Source organism: Oncorhynchus keta, chromosome 6 (genome assembly GCF_023373465.1).
Source record: "Oncorhynchus keta strain PuntledgeMale-10-30-2019 chromosome 6, Oket_V2, whole genome shotgun sequence".
NCBI lineage: Eukaryota > Metazoa > Chordata > Actinopteri > Salmoniformes > Salmonidae > Oncorhynchus > Oncorhynchus keta.
Genome location: NC_068426.1, coordinates 10314532 through 10330401, shown reverse-complemented (window position 1 = coordinate 10330401; position 15870 = coordinate 10314532). Strand labels below are relative to the sequence as shown.

The following is a 15870-nucleotide window of genomic DNA, read 5'->3' as shown; positions in this document are numbered from 1 at the left end:
TTGGATCATCATTATTCAGACCGTATGGGTTAATAAGCCATATCTGTTTATTGTCCAATAACATATTTATAATAATCCATCTACCTTGAGGATCTGTTTGGACAATTTGCACATTTGGATCAAAATTATTGTTAATTAAAACCATCACCCCTTTTGATTTTGTTTGCCCATGGGAGAAGTATATTTCGCCCCCCCAGTCCTTTTTCCACAAAACTTCATCTAAAACTGTTGAATGGGTTTCCTGTAAACAATATATATTATATTCCTTCTCTTTTAGCCAGGTAAATACTGATTATCTTTTCTTATTATCTATTAGGGCATTACAATTGTAACTGGCTATACTTATTTCACCACCTATCATAATGAGACATAACTTCCAATTATTTTTATCAAAATATATGTTTGCAAACGTATCAATAAAAAGTAACATGATGATTGAGTGTCTATATAGCTGTACCATGATCTTTGCCTTTCTACTAAGTAAACCTCCAATTGGTCCCTACTATTCCACCCGCTAAAAGCCCTCCTCATCCCGAGTTGGTTTGTCATCCCAAAATTTAGTTCCTCATGATAGGACATTAACAAATGAAATGTATAATCTATTTTGAAACTGTTCCACCATGATAGGACGATAAATAAATAAGACGTATAATTCATTATAAATTTCATTACTCACTCCCTCAACTTACAAACATAACAAATAAAAATAAACATACACCACACCATCCACACATACTGTGCCTTCTGTTTACTTAGTTGTTATCTTCACTATGTTGAATTAGTGCTTGTGTGTAAATTAGTTCTATGTGAAGATATATAGAAAAGCTATATTTTTTATTGTATTGTTACAATCCATAACCGGGCTAGAATTGTGTTTATTTTCCTCATCTATAAAATTACCATGGAGTAGTCTTTGTGTCTCTGAACAACTGGTTATCAATATATAGTTTATCAACGACGAGAGCTACTCGTTTCGCTTTTAATCTATTTTCTTTCAAAATTGGATACAGAACTTTGCGCCGTTCTGCAATTTCCTTCGGAAACTGATCATTAATTTTGGTCCCAGCAAGTCTTTTAACCATTATTTTATCTTTAAATGAAGCAAATTTGGCAACGATTGGGCGTTCATACCTTTGGCCTCTCTGTCCGAAGCGGTCTACACATTCAAGGTGGATTTTGTCGATAGCTTCGCGTGGGATCTGAAGCGCTGAATGGAGGAACTCTCTAACTACAGATTCAGGAACTTCCCCTTCTTTCTCCTGGATACCTGTAAGTACCAGATTATCCCTCATTGATCGAGTTTGTATGTCCAGTAAGGCTTCCCTCAGAACGGTGTTCTCCTTTTTAATTTTGTTCATTCCGGTTTCAATCTTATTGACTGTTCCTTTAGCTTGTTTGTTTCCTTCTCCAATGTCGCAGCTTTTTCATCACTCATCTCGAGGCTTGCCTTCAACTCTTTTATATCCTTACTAACTAATTCAAGTATTCCCAGTTTGTCATTTATTGATTTTAACTTCTTCGAGATAGGGGGCACTCTTTTAATTTTTGGATAAAAAACGTTCCCGTTTTAAACAAGATATTTTGTCACGAAAAGATGCTCGACTATGCATGTAATTGACAGCTTTGGAAAGAAAAAACTCTGACATTTCCAAAACTGCAAAGATATTATCTGTGAGTACCCCAGAACTAATGCTACAGGCGAAACCAAGATGAAATTTCATACAGGAAATGGTCCAGATTTTGAATGCCCTATGTTCCAATGTCTCCTTATATAGCTGTGAATGCGCCAGGAATTAGCCTGCACTTTCTGTCGTTTCCCCAAGGTGTCTGCAGCATTGTGACGTATTTGTAGGCATATCATTGGAAGATTGACCATAAGAGACTACATTTACCAGGTGTCCGCCCAGTGTCCTCCGTCGAAATTATTGCATAATCTCCAGGTCCATTTCACGTTCCATTTTCTTCAGAGGAGAAACCAAACTGCCACGAATGATTTATCATCGATAGATATGTGAAAAACACCTTGAGGATTGATTCTAAACAACGTTTGCCATGTTTCTGTCGATATTATGGAGTTAATTTGGAAAAAAGTTTGCATTGTAATGACTTAATTTTCGGGGGTTTTCTTACCCAAACGTGATGAACAAAACGGAGCGATTTGTCCTACACAAATAATATTTTTGGAAAAACTGAACATTTGCTATCTAACTGAGAGTCTCCTCATTGAAAACATCTGAAGTTCTTCAAAGGTAAATTATTTTATTTGAATGCTTTTCTTGTTTTTGTGAAAATGTTGCATGCTGAATGCTAGGCTTAATGCTATGCTAGGCTATCAATACTCTTACACAAATGCTTGTTTGCTCGTTGCAACAGGTTAACAGATCAGTTTCGACCTTTACCATTCCCGGTGTTGAAATTATTAAATCGTCTGTGTCTGTAGAAGAGTCACGTTTCCGTTTTGGAATCGGTTCCCCTTTCTTACTCTCCGTCATGTTTGGGTTTTGCTTGTTTTCGTAATATTTGTCGATAAATGTCTCTAGTCTTAAGATTTGTTTTGTGTTATTATCCAGATTGAAGGCTACCACCCACCAGATTGTGTAGTGCTAATATTTTAGTCTAACTTGCCAATATTGAATATTACGTTTTATCTTGAGGTGCCCTACATAACTTCGTTCAGTCCGCCATTACCTTTCTTAGTGCCCAAGACTGCCTCAATTTTCTATTTTCTATTTTCTAATAGGTAAATGTTGCACGATCCAGGTGGGGATAGCTTTTAGAGACGTCTAAAATAACAGAGCTATACCTGTTATTTGTTCTACATTTTTTGAAAGGGGCATGCTAATCTAAGATGGTGAGGAAATTACTTTTAAAGAACGACCGGGCATCCTTGACTGACGGGATGAGGTCAATATTCTTCCAGGATACCTGGGCCAGGTCGATTAGAAAGGACTGCTCGCAGAAGTGTTTTAGGGAGCATTTGACAGTGATGAGGGGTGGTCGTTTGACCGCGGACCCATAGCGGATGCAGGCAATGAGGCAGTGATCGCTGAGATCCTGATTGAAAACAGTAGAGGTGTATTTGGAGGGCAAGTTGGTCAGGATAATATCGATGAGGGTGCCCTTCAGGCATTTGGAAATTGCTCACAAGGAACCAGACTTGTGAAGGTCTATAATTTTTTTCTGAGTTCTTGGCTGATTTCTTTTGATTTTCCCATGATGTCAGGTAAAGAGGCACTGAGTTTGAAGGTAGACAGGTTCTTGGCACTATGTTGAAAAAGCCGGCCCCTGGAGGATGAAGACAGAGTGAAAGCACACAGCAAACCTTTTTGTTTAACCTCTCTAGAGTAGGGGGCAGCATTCGGAATTTTGGATGAAAAGCATGCCCAAATTGAACGGCCTGCTACTCGGGCCCAGAAGATATGATATGCATATAACTGGTAGGTTTGGATAGAACACACTCTAAAGTTCCCAAACTGAGTTTGAGCCTGTGGATTACTGAAGAAAACACGCTAACAAAACTGAGGTTTTTGGATATAAAGAGACTTCATCGAACAAAAGGAACATTTATTGAGTAAATTAATGTCTTCTGATTAACACCATATGAAGATCATCAAAGGTAAGGGATTCATTTTATCTCTATTTCTGAGTTTTGTGATGCTTCTGCTTGGCTGGTTACTGTTTGTAATAATTTGTCAACTGGGCTATGTTCTGGGCTAGGTATGTTCTGGGCTAGGTATGCTTTCGCCGAAAAGCATTTTATAAATATGACACTGTGGTTGGTTTAACAAGAACTTAATCTTGAAACCTATTTAAAATATGTTTTGTTTTCTGAATAATATAATTTATAATGAGCATTTCTGTAATTGAATTTGACGATCTGCAACCTCACTGGATGTTGGCCAGATGGGATTATTATTTGTTTGTATTTGTTTTAATTATTTGTATCATTTTTCTTTTAGTAAACATTGAAAATGGTTCCCAGAGACTTGAACACCACAGAACGGTCAAATATGGTGTTATGGAAACAACCTATTCATTCAGATGTGGGGCAGTATGTGTTTGGGACACACTTGAGGGATATACTAGTGACATTCAGTTAGATTGAAACTACATGTTGAAAAACATTTAAGTTTGAAATAAAAAATTGTGAGGTTGGATACATGGACTGAATTAACTAAATAGACTAATGATAACAGTTTCATAAACATGTCTTGAAATAATTCTACACTATGATATATGCTTCAGTCAGAAGGTCCCAGTCACTGACTGGATTGTGATTAATGTCGTGAGCATAAACATGAAATGCACAGCAGCAACCAGGAAACACTTTGCGGTCAGATACAATTATTTTACTTGAACATCATTAACAGGGTTAAGCAATCAACCTCTGATTCAATTATTTCTCCAATTAAATTCATCCTATTTTAAAGAAACAAAGAGAAGTATCAATACAGGTATAGGACATCAGAGAGAAAACAGTCAGAATATGTCCCTTCATTGCTGTCTCCTCAGAAACTTCTCCTCCCAGTCTAAATTAACTGAATATTTGAACACAACATGGCATAAATCCTCTTTGATGTGTTAAAACCTGTTATGGCAAGGTGATCCCCTAGGGGAACCCCCCCCCCATTCAGCTGAAAAGGTGGCGCAGGGACTTCAAAAATATTCTTTAGAAATATTTAACTTTCACACATTAACAAGTCCAATACAGCAAATTAAAGATAAACATCTTGTTCATCTACCCATCATGTCGGATTTTTAAAATGTTTTACAGCGAAAACACAACATATATTTACGTTAGACCACCACCAAATCAAAAAATGCAGCCATTTTTCCCAGCCAAAGATAGAGTCACAAAAGCAGGATTAGAGATACAATGAATCACTAACCTTTTGATAATCTTCATCAGGTGACACTCATATGACATGTTACACAATACATTTATGTTTTGTTCGATAATATGCATATTTATATCCACAAATCTCGGTCTACATTGACGCCATGTTCAGAAATGCCTCCAAAATATCCGGAGGAATTATAGAAAGCTACGCCAGATAACAGAAATACTCATCATAAACTTTGACTAAAGATACATGTTATACATATAATTAAAGATGCACTGGTTTTTAATGCAACCGCTGTGTCAGATTTTTTTTTAAACGTTACGAAAAAAGCATACCATGCAATAATCTGAGACAGCGCTCAGACGTAAATATATTTCTCCACCATGTTGGAGTCAACAGAAATACGAAATTACACCATAATTGACCAAACTAAAACAGATACATAAAAAAGGAACTAAGGTCAGGACGTGACAGAAAGAAAGGGAGAGATAATTTGAGAGAGCATACTTAAATTCACACAGGACACCGGATAAGACAGGAGAAATACTCCAGATAAAACAGACTGACCTGCGCCCCCCGACACGTAAACTATTGCAGCATAAATATTGGTGGCTGACACTGGCCCACCCACTTTGTCAAAGCGCAGCCCCCACACCACTAGAGGGATATCTTCAACCACTAACTTACCATCCTGAGACAAGGCAGAGTATAGCCCACGAAGATCTCCCCCACGGCACAACCCAAGGTGGGGCGCCAACACAGACAGGAAGATCACGCCAGTGACTCAACCCACTCAAGTGACGCACCCTTCCTAGGGACGGCATGGAAGAGCACCAGTAAGACAGTGACTCAGCCCCTTTAATAGGGTTTGATGCGGAGAATCCCAGGGGAGAGAGGGGAACCAGCCAGGCAGAGACAGCAAGTGTGGTTAGTTGCTCCAGTGCCTTCCGGCTCACCTTCACACTCCTGGGCCAGACTACACTCAGTCATAGGTCCTACTGAAGAGATGAGTCTTCAATAAAGACTTAAAGGTCGAGACCGAGACTGCGCCTCTCACATGGATAGGCAGACCATTCCATAAAAATTGAGTCCTATTGGAGACAGCCCTGCCTCCAGCTGTTTGCTTAGCAATTCTAGGGACAGTAAGGGGCCTGCTTCTTGTGACCGTAGCGGACGTGTAGGTATGTACATCAGGACCATATTGGAACGAGCCAGCCATGTAATGATTTGTAGGTTAACAGTAAAACCTTGAAATAAGCCCTTGCCTTAACAGGATGCTAGTGTGGAGAGGCTAGCACTGGAGTAATATGATCACATTTTTGGTTCTAGTCAAGATTCTAGCAGCCATGTTTAGCACTAACTGAAGTTTATTGAGTGCTTTATTATTCCGGTAGCTGGAAAGTAGAGCATTGCAGTAGTTTAACCTTGTGGCAAAAGCATGGATGAATTTTTCTGCATCATCTTTGCAATGTTACGTAGATGGAAAAAAGCTGTCCTTGAAACAGTCTTGATATGTTCGTCAAAAGAGAGATCAGGGTCCAGAGTAATGCCGAAGGTCCTTCACAATTTTATTTGAGACGACTGTACAACCATCAAGATTAATTGTCAGATTCAACATAAGATCTCTTTGTTTCTTGGGACCTAGAACTAGCATCTCTGTTTTGTCCAAGTTTAAAAGTAGACAATATGCCGCCATCCACATCCTTATGTCTGAAACACAGGCTTTCAGGGAGGGCAATTTTGTCATCCGCATAGCAGTGAAAGTTAACATTATGTTTCCCAATGACATCACCAAGAAGTAAAATATATAGTGAAAACAATAGTGGTCCTAAAATGGAGCCTTGAGGAACACTGAAATTTACAGTTGATTTGACAAACCATTCAGAGACAAACTGATATCTTTGTGACAGATAAGATCTAAACCAGGCCAGAACATGTCCGTGTAGACCAATTTGGGTTTCCAATCTCTCCAAAAGAATGTAGTGATCGATGGTATCAAAAGCAGCACTAAGGTCTAGAAGCATGAGGACAGATTCAGAGCCTCGGTCTGACGCCATTAAAAGGTATTTTACCACCTTAACAAGTGCAACCTCAGTGCTATGATGGGGTCTAAAACCACACTGAAGTGTTTTGTATACATTGTTTGTATTCAGGAAGGCAGTGAGTTGCTGCGCAACAGCTTTTTCAATTTTTTTAAAGAGGAATTGGAGATTTTGTATAGATCGATAGTTTTTTATATTTTCTGGTTCAAGATTTGGCTTTATCAAGAGAGGCTTTATTATTGCCACTTTAAGTGAGTTTGGTACACATCCGGTGGATAGGGAGGTGTTTATTATGTTCAACTTAGGAGGGCCAAGCACAGGAAGCAGCTCTTTCAGTAGTTTAGTTGGAATAGGGTCCAGTACGCAGCTTGAAGGTTTAGAGGTCATAACCGCTTTCATCAATGTGTCAAGAGATATAATATTAAAAAACTTGAGTGTCTCCCTTGATCCTAGGTCCTGGCAGTGTTGTGCAGGCTCAGGACTACTGAGCTTTGGGGAAAAACGCAGATCCTCCTTAAAGAGGAGTCTGTAATTTGCTTTCTAATGATCATGATCTTTTCTTCAAGGAAGTTAATGAGTTTATCACTGCTGAAGTGAAAGCCATCCTCTCTTGGGCTATGGAGACATATGTCTCTGAATCTCTGGGGCAGGGGTACATTCGGCCCTCCACATCACCTGCCTCCTCGAGTTTCTTTTTCTGTGAAGAAGGAGGAGGGAGGTCTGCGTCCGTGCATTGACTATAGAGGTCTAAATTCCATCACGGTGGGGTACAGTTACCCGCTACCTCTCATTGCCAGGTGGATTGAGTAATTTCACGAGGCACGTTTCTTCACAAAACTGGATCTCAGAGCGCGTATAACTTGGTGCGTATCCGGGAGGGAGATGAGTGGAAGACAGCGTTTAGTACCACATCCGGCCAGTACCTCGTCATGCTGTACGGGTTGAAGAATGCTCCATCAGTCTTCCAATCCTTTGTAGACAAGATTCTCAGGGACCTGCACGGGCAGGGTGTGGTGGTTTATATCGATGACATTCTAGTATATTCCACTACACGCGCCGCACATGTGTCTCTGGTGTGCAAGGTACTTGGGCAACTGTTGGAGCATGACCTGTACATCAAGGCTGAGAAATGCTTGTTCTTCAAACAGGCCGTCTCCTTCCTAGGATATCGCATTTCCACATCAGGGTTGGTGATAGAGTGTGACCGCATTGCAGCCGTGCGTAATTGGCCGACTCCAACCACGGTAAAGGAGGTGCAGTGTTTTTTAGGGTTTGCCAACTACTACCAGAGGTTTATCCGGGGTTTTGGACAGGGACATCGAGCTGGCCTCGCGTTCAGAGCCTACTCCACCACAGTGCCCAGCTGGACGGGTGTACGTTCCGCTTGAGGTTCGCAACAGGTTGAACTGGTGGGCTCACCTGTCACACTCCTCTGGTCATCCGGGCATCGGTAGGACGGTGCGATGTCTTTGTGGGAAGGGTTTATGTGTTCTCCTGCTCGGTGTGCGCTCTGCGCAAGACTCCTAGGCACCTGCCCAAAGGGAAGTTACAACCCCTTCCTGTTCCACAGCGGCCTTGGTCACACCTGTCGGTGGACTTCCTGACCGATCTGCCTCCGTCACAGGGCAACACCACGATCCTGGTCGTTGTGGATCGGTTTTCTAAGTCCTATCGTCTCCTCCCTTTGCCCGGTCTCCCTACGGCCCTAAAGACTGCGGAGGCCCTGTTTACACAAGTCTTCCGGACCTACGGGGTGCCTGAGGATATAGTTTCTGATCGGGGTCCCCAGTTCACTTCCAGGGTTTGGATGGCGTTCATGAAGCATCTGAGGGTCTCGGTCAGCCTTACCTCAGGTTTTCACCCTGAGAGTAATGGGCAGGTGGAGAGAGTAAACCAGGATGTGGGTAGGTTTCTGCGGTCGTATTGCCAGGACCGGCCAGGGGATTGGGCGAAGTTCATCCCATTGGCAGAGATGGCCCAGAACTCCGCTACTCCTCTACAAACCTATCGCCCTTCTAGTGTGTGTTGGAGTATCAGCCGGTCCTGGTACCGTGGCATCAGAGTGAAACCAAGGCTCCTGTTGTCGACGAATGGGCGAGGCGCTCGAGTGAGACCTGGGAGGCCCCCCACGGGTACCTTAAATGGCCCGAATGGCGGCAGAAGGCAAGCACTGACCGCAACCGCAGTGAGGCCCCGGTGTTCGCACCAGGGGGGACCGGGTCTGGCTCTCGACCCGAAAGCTGCCCCCCCGCCTGCCCTGCCGGAAGCTGGGTCCGCGGTTTGTGGGGCCATTTAAAGTCCTGAGAAGAATAAATGAGGTGTGTTATAGGTTACAGCTTCCCCTTATTACCGTATTAACCCCTCGTTTCATGTGTCTCTCCTCAGGCCGGTGGTGGCTGGTCCACTTCAAGAAGCTGAGATGCAGGAGGTCCCTCCGCCCCCCCCGGACATCGAGGGGGTCCCGGCGTATGCAGTTCGGTCCATACTGGACTCGAGGTGTCGGGTGAGAGGCCTTCAGTACCTCGTGGATTGGGAGGGTTACGGCCCGAAGAAGAGAAGCTGGGTGCCGCTGGAGGACGTATTAGACCCATCAATGCTGAGGGAGTTTCACCGCCTCCATCCGTATCGCCCTGCTCCTTGTCCTCCGGGTTGTCCACGAGACCCGAGTCGGCGCACTGCGAGAGCCGCTTGTCGGGGGGGTACAGTCACGACTTAAACCAAAGGTGGTTCCTCTCCCTGTTTGGGCGGTGCTCGGCGGTCGGCGTCTCCGTCCTAATAGCCATCACCGATCCATTTTTCCTTTTCCGTTTGTTTTGTCTTTGGTTCTTTCATACCTGGTTTATTTTGCTTTGATTTCTGTGTGAATAATTACCTCTGTTGCCTGCTTTGGTTTGGGCGGGATTATTAGTTTCATGGTGCTCGTTGAGGTTGTGCCTCAGTTATTTTCCCGTATATACCGATTGTGTATAAGTTTAAGGAGCGTAGTTTTTCCTCCTTCCGTGAGTAACTGTGTTCTCTTTTGTCGTGAGCGTTTATTTGGTATTGTACCTGACCCTATTGTTGTGGACTTGCCTATTAAAAGACGTTACTTGGACATCTCTTCTCTCCTGCGCTTGACTCCTTCACCTACCTCTAAATACAATATCGCTACATAATCAGAGAGGCAACAAAGAGACTCAAGATAACCCTGAAGGAGCTGCAAAGCTCCACAGAATATTGGTGTATCTGTCGATTGGACTACTTCAAGCCGTGCACTCCACAGAGCTGGGTTTTACGGATGAGTGGCCAGAAAAAAAGCCATTGCTTAAAGAAAAAAATAAGCTTAAATGTTTGGTGTTCGCCAAAAGGCATGTGGGAGACTCCCCAAACACATGGAAGAAGGTACTCTGGTCAGATGAGACTAATATTGAGCTTTTTGGCCATCAAGGAAAACGCTGTCTGGCAAAAACCCAACACCTCTCATCACCCCGAGAACACCATGGCAGAATCATGCTGTGGGGATGTTTTTCATCATCGGGGACTGTGGAACTGGGTCAGAATTGAAGGAATGATGGAGGGTGCTAAATACGGGGACATTTTTGAGGGAAACTTGTTTCAGTCATCCAGAGATTTGAGACGGGTACGGAGGTTCACCTTCCAGCAGGACAATGACCCTAAGCATACTGCTAAAGCAACACTTGAGTGAATGTCTTGGAATGGTGTATTCAACTTGAAGGAGATGCAGCGGTTTTGCCTTGAAGAATGGTAAAAAAATCCAGTGGCTATAACCTCAAGACACAAAAGGTGGCTCTACGAAGTATTGACTTTGGGGGTGAATAGTAATGCACGCTGAAGTTTTCAGTTTTTGTCTTATTTCTGTTTGTTTCACAATAAAACATATTTTGCATCTTCAAAGTGGTAGACATGTTGTGTAAATCAAATGATACAAATCCCTCAAAAGTCCAGCTTGTAAGGCAACAGAATGCACCAGGCTATGATCCCAACATAATATGACATAACCTCCTCTATGACCTGTTGAAGACAGAGCTGTTAGTGGGAGGTTGATTGAGTTGTCGTTGAGTCTGGCTGGTTCCTCTTGTAGATGCAGCAGCAGAGTATGGTCTAAAGCAGGTTGTATTGGAAAAACTGCAGTTGGACATCCGTTATCAAGTAATGGACAACCACAAATTCAGAGGTAAGTTACAGGATACCAGCCAGGATGAAGAATGTTCCAACGATGAACCTGGCCTTGACCCTGTTACTCTTGATGCAGCTACAGCACCTGGTCCCAAAGATGGACCCCATCACTCCTAGAGCTCCCAGGATGGTTACATATAGAATCAGAATGATTGGATCCCTATGGATTTTAAAACAAGAAAGAACAGCTTCTGGACAGAGATGGTAGTGGGAGATTGATTTAGTTGTTGTCGAGTCTGGCTTCTTCTTCAAGGTGCTGCAGCAGAGTATGGTCCCTCCTATCAGGAGCATGGAGCAACTCATCTACAGAATTTAGCAAAGAATAACAAAAACTCACACGTGTTCTGGAAAGAATTGTGTCAAGTTATAGGTCAAGAAGACAGTGGTGAGATGCAGGATACCAGCTGTTGGACATCCGTTATCAAGTAATGGACAACCACAAATTCAGAGGTGAGTTACAGGATACCAGCCAGGATGAAGAATATTCTAATGATAAACCTGGCCTTAACCCTGTTCCTGTTATTCTTGATGCAGTTACAGCCCCTGGTCCCAAAGATGGACCCCATCACTCCTAGAGCTCCCAGGATAGAGGAGATGGAGGTGATCGTCATTAGAACCATCCATATGTCCCTATAAGGGGGCGCAGAATAATACATTATAGAGATGTAACAGGCCACTAGGGAGACTATCCATTTACAAATTCCCATCATCAATTCAATGTCTCCCACAATGATGCACAGTATGACACCAACAATCAGCAGCAGGGAGGCCGCCACCCAGCCAAAGTACAGCGAGGCCCCCAGCTCAATCTTTCCTTCGATCTGCATGCAGAATACGATGATGATACATCTTGCTACCAAGGAAACAGAGATGAGGATGAAAATTCTGTCCAGGATGAAAAGTATTCCAGCGATAATTATCAACTTGTCCTGAGACATTTCGTCTTTGTTGCAGTTGGTGATGGCAGTGAGGATCATGGCTCTGGCAGGCTGCATAATGTGGGGCAAATACCATATGTAGTGTGTACACCTCACACTGTGTCTGTCCCGTGCCTTGGGTCACACAGCTCATCCACAGGCAATACAAGACCACCTCTGTGTTGGTAACGTTACCTACTATAAAGGTTATCTCTATCCAGGTGGGGAGAGCACAGATCATGGTGGTAAGTATTAATCCTATGACTCCCAGGGCGATGCCCACGACCTCCACCCTTTCCACGGTATACACAATATCCATGCCCAAAATGCTACCTCTCTGACTGCGTCTCGCTCAGCACATTCGTTCACTCCGAAGTCTGTTCCTGAGGTCTTCTGTAAGAATGGAGAGCTGATCCACTCAGACAACGTCTGTAACTACTCTCTGCTGTGATGTCACTTATGATGTCATGGAAATGGAAATCCTTTTAATACGGATGTGGGGCAGGATGTGGATGTGACCCGAAAGGGTGAAAACTCTACTCAGCGTAAAACTCAACGAACAGCATTGTGTTACAATATGGAATGTTGAGATCCAACCCAGAATAAACCAATAATTACCAAATAGGGGCCTTTATAATATAATAACTATACAGCAATGTTGTTGGGATGTGATGAGTTTGGGCTGAAGACGTAATAAAACCTGTTTTAGTCTTCCTCAACCCAATACTTACCGTAACTATTAGTGGGGAAAATGCTAAACTGACTCATGATCAGCAACTTGGGGCAACTTCACCCAACACCCCAAAGCCTGTTCTGAGGGGCAATGATAGAGGGACTGGGCTTCATAGTACACATCAATAGCTTGAAACTACATGCTGAAAAACCCTTGAGTGTGAAATAAATCATTGTAATGTTGGATTCATGGACTGAAATTAACTATATAATACACTACATAGACTAATACTACCTGTTTCATGGACATGGCTTGAAATAATTCTACACTCTGATCTACTGAATGTTTCAGTTAGAAGGTCCTGGTCACTGACTGTGTGTTGGTGATGTAGTGAACATAAACAAGAAATGCACAGCAGCAACCAGGAAATATTTTGCAGTCAGATACAATTATTTTATTTGAACATATTTAACAGGGTTAAACATTCAACTACTGATTCAATTCTTTCTCCACTTAAATGCATCCCATTTTAAAGAAGCATAAAGAGAAGTATCAGTACAGGTATAGGAAATCAGAGAGGAAAGAGTGAGAATATGTCCCTTCATTGCAGAGTCTCCTCAGGAACTCCCAGTCTAAATTAACTGAATATTTGAACACAATGTGTCATAAACTCCCCTTTGACGTGTTAAAGACAAGGTGGAACAATAACTATGTTGTTTCACACCTATCAGGTCCTTTCTGACTTTTTAACACTGAACAGAAAGGATAGAGGCCGTTTTATCATAGAATTACATATAGAATCACAATTATATTCTCTCCATTGTTTTCATTAAAAGAAAGTACACCCTCTCTGTTAAAGCAGTAACAGCAGCAGCTGCACCAGACTACGATCCCAACACAATATGACATAAACTCCTATATGACCTGTTGAAGACAGAGCTGTTAGCGGGAGGCTGATTGAGTTGTCGTTGAGTCTGATTGGTTCCTCTTGAATATGGAGCAGCAGAGTATGGTCCCTCCTATCAGGAGCATGCAGGCGGACCAGCTACTCAATTCAGCTAACATAATAACCCAGTTGATTGGATGAAAATTGACGAGATATCTGAGCTGCAGGTGGACATCCGTTATCAAGTAATGGACAATCACAAATTCAGTGGTGAGCTGCAGGATACCGGCCAGGATGAAGAATATTCCAACGATGAATCTGGCCTTGACCCTTGTCCTGTTACTCTTGATGCAGTTACAGCACCTGGTCCCAAAGATGGAGCCCATCACTCCTAGAGCTCCCAGGATGGAGGAGATGGAGGTGATAGTCATCAGAACCATCCATATGTCCCTAAAGGGGGGCTCAGGAAAAACATGGAATGGGCGCAATATAGAGAGAGCACAGGACACTAGGGAGGCTATCCATCCAAAGATTCCCATCATCCACCCAAAGACTCCCACAGTGATGCACAGTGTGACCCCTCCAATCAGGAGCAGGGCAGCCGCCACCCAGCCGAAGTACAGCGAGGCCCCCAACACAGCTTTGACCCATTCGAAGGAGTTGCTTATAATTGATCTAGCTACCATGGAAACAGGGATGTGGATGAGAATTCCGGCCAGGATGAAAAGTATTCCAGCGATGATTATCAACTTGGCCTGAGATGTTTTGTCTTTGATGCAGTCGGTGCACTTGGCTCCAACCATGGAGCACATGACCCCCAGAACCCCCAGGATGATGGCACTGAGGATCATGGCTTTGGCAGGCTCCAGAACATGTCCCCAATAGATCCAAAGATTGGGAAAAAAACACATGGAGTTGTCCATCTCCTTCTGTAGCTCAGTTGGTAGAGCATGGCGCTTGTAACGCCAGGGTAGTGGGTTCGATCCCCGGGACCACCCATACGTAGAATGTATGCACACATGACTGTAAGTCGCTTTGGATAAAAGCGTCTGCTAAATGGCATATATTATTATTATTATTATCTCACACCATGTCTGACCCGTGCCTAGGGTCAAACAGTACATCCACAGGCCGTTCAAGACCACCTTTGTGGTGGCAACGTTACCTGCTATAAAGGTTGTCTCTATCCAGGTGGGGAGAGCACAGATCACAATGGTCAGTATTAATCCTATGACTCGCAGTGCGATGCCCACGACCTCCACCATTTCCACGACATACACAAAATCCATGCCCATCAAAATGCTGTCCTCCCGACTGCGTCTCGCTCTGCAGATACTTTCACTCTGAAGTTCGTTGCTGAGTCCTTCTGTAAGAATGGAGAGCTGATCCACTCAGACTACTTCTATAACTGCTCTCTGCTGTGATGTCACTTAAATATGCTGTCATGGAAACATTAGTCCTATTAACACGTATGTTGGGTAGGATGTGGTTGTGACCCAAATTGGTGAAACACTTTACTCAGTTTAAAACTCTCAAGTTTATCAAAAAGTTATAAAACAGCATTGTGTAGCAATGTGGAATGTTGAGATTCAACCTACAATAAACCAATAATTACCAAATAGGGATAATTATAATATAATAACTATCCAAACATGTTGTAAGGATTGTCACGCCTTGGTCATTGTATCTTGTGTTTTTGTTATATGTTTGGGTAGGCCAGGGTGTGACATGGGTTTATATGTTGTATTTCGTATTGGGGTTGTATTAATTGGGAGTGTGTATTATTAGGGGTGTGTCTAGTTAGGCTTGGCTGCCTGAGGCGATTCCTAATTGGAGTCAGCTGATTCTCTTTGTCTCGGATTGGGAACCGTATTTAGGCAGCCTGAGTGCGCGTTGTATTTCGTGGGTGTTTGTTCCTGTCTCTGTGTTAGTCACCAGATAGGCTGTATTAGTTTCACTCGTTTGTTGTTTTTGTATTTTCAGTTATTTCATGTACCGCATTATCTTCATTAAAAGTCATGAGTAACCTACACGCTGCATTTCGGTCTGACTCTCTTCAAACAACAGATGAAGTTCATTACAAGGATGAGATGAAAATGAATGAAAGTTTCCCAATCGGAATGTGGGCTAAAGACGTAGTAATGTAACCATTAGTGGGGAAAATGCTAAACTGACCCAAGATCAGCAACTAGGGGAAACTTCACCTTACTCCCCAAAGCCTGTTCTGAGGGGCAATGAAGGAGGGACGGCCTAATAGTTTTTTAACCACATCCTGTATCTCTGTCTTCACATACAGAGTATATCAGCACGGTGCCCATGGAGGATAGATGTG

At 43.0% G+C, this 15870-nt stretch overlaps 1 protein-coding gene across 1 annotated transcript; it reads right to left on the bottom strand.

Moving 5' to 3' along the window:
• Positions 1 to 13096: 13096 nt before the first annotated feature.
• LOC118385615 (claudin-9-like) lies at positions 13097 to 15197 on the bottom strand. Its single transcript, XM_035772834.2, has one exon. It carries the CDS (start codon positions 14459 to 14461, stop codon positions 13595 to 13597), a length of 867 nt encoding a protein of 288 aa, XP_035628727.1. The 5' UTR covers positions 14462 to 15197; the 3' UTR covers positions 13097 to 13594.
• Between the last annotated feature and the right edge of the window lie 673 nt (positions 15198 to 15870).

What these genes read in the sequence shown, in the direction of transcription:
- LOC118385615 (XM_035772834.2), bottom strand. Translation starts at nt 14,461, where the DNA reads ATGGACAACTCCATGTGTTTTTTTCCCAATCTTTGGATCTATTGGGGA.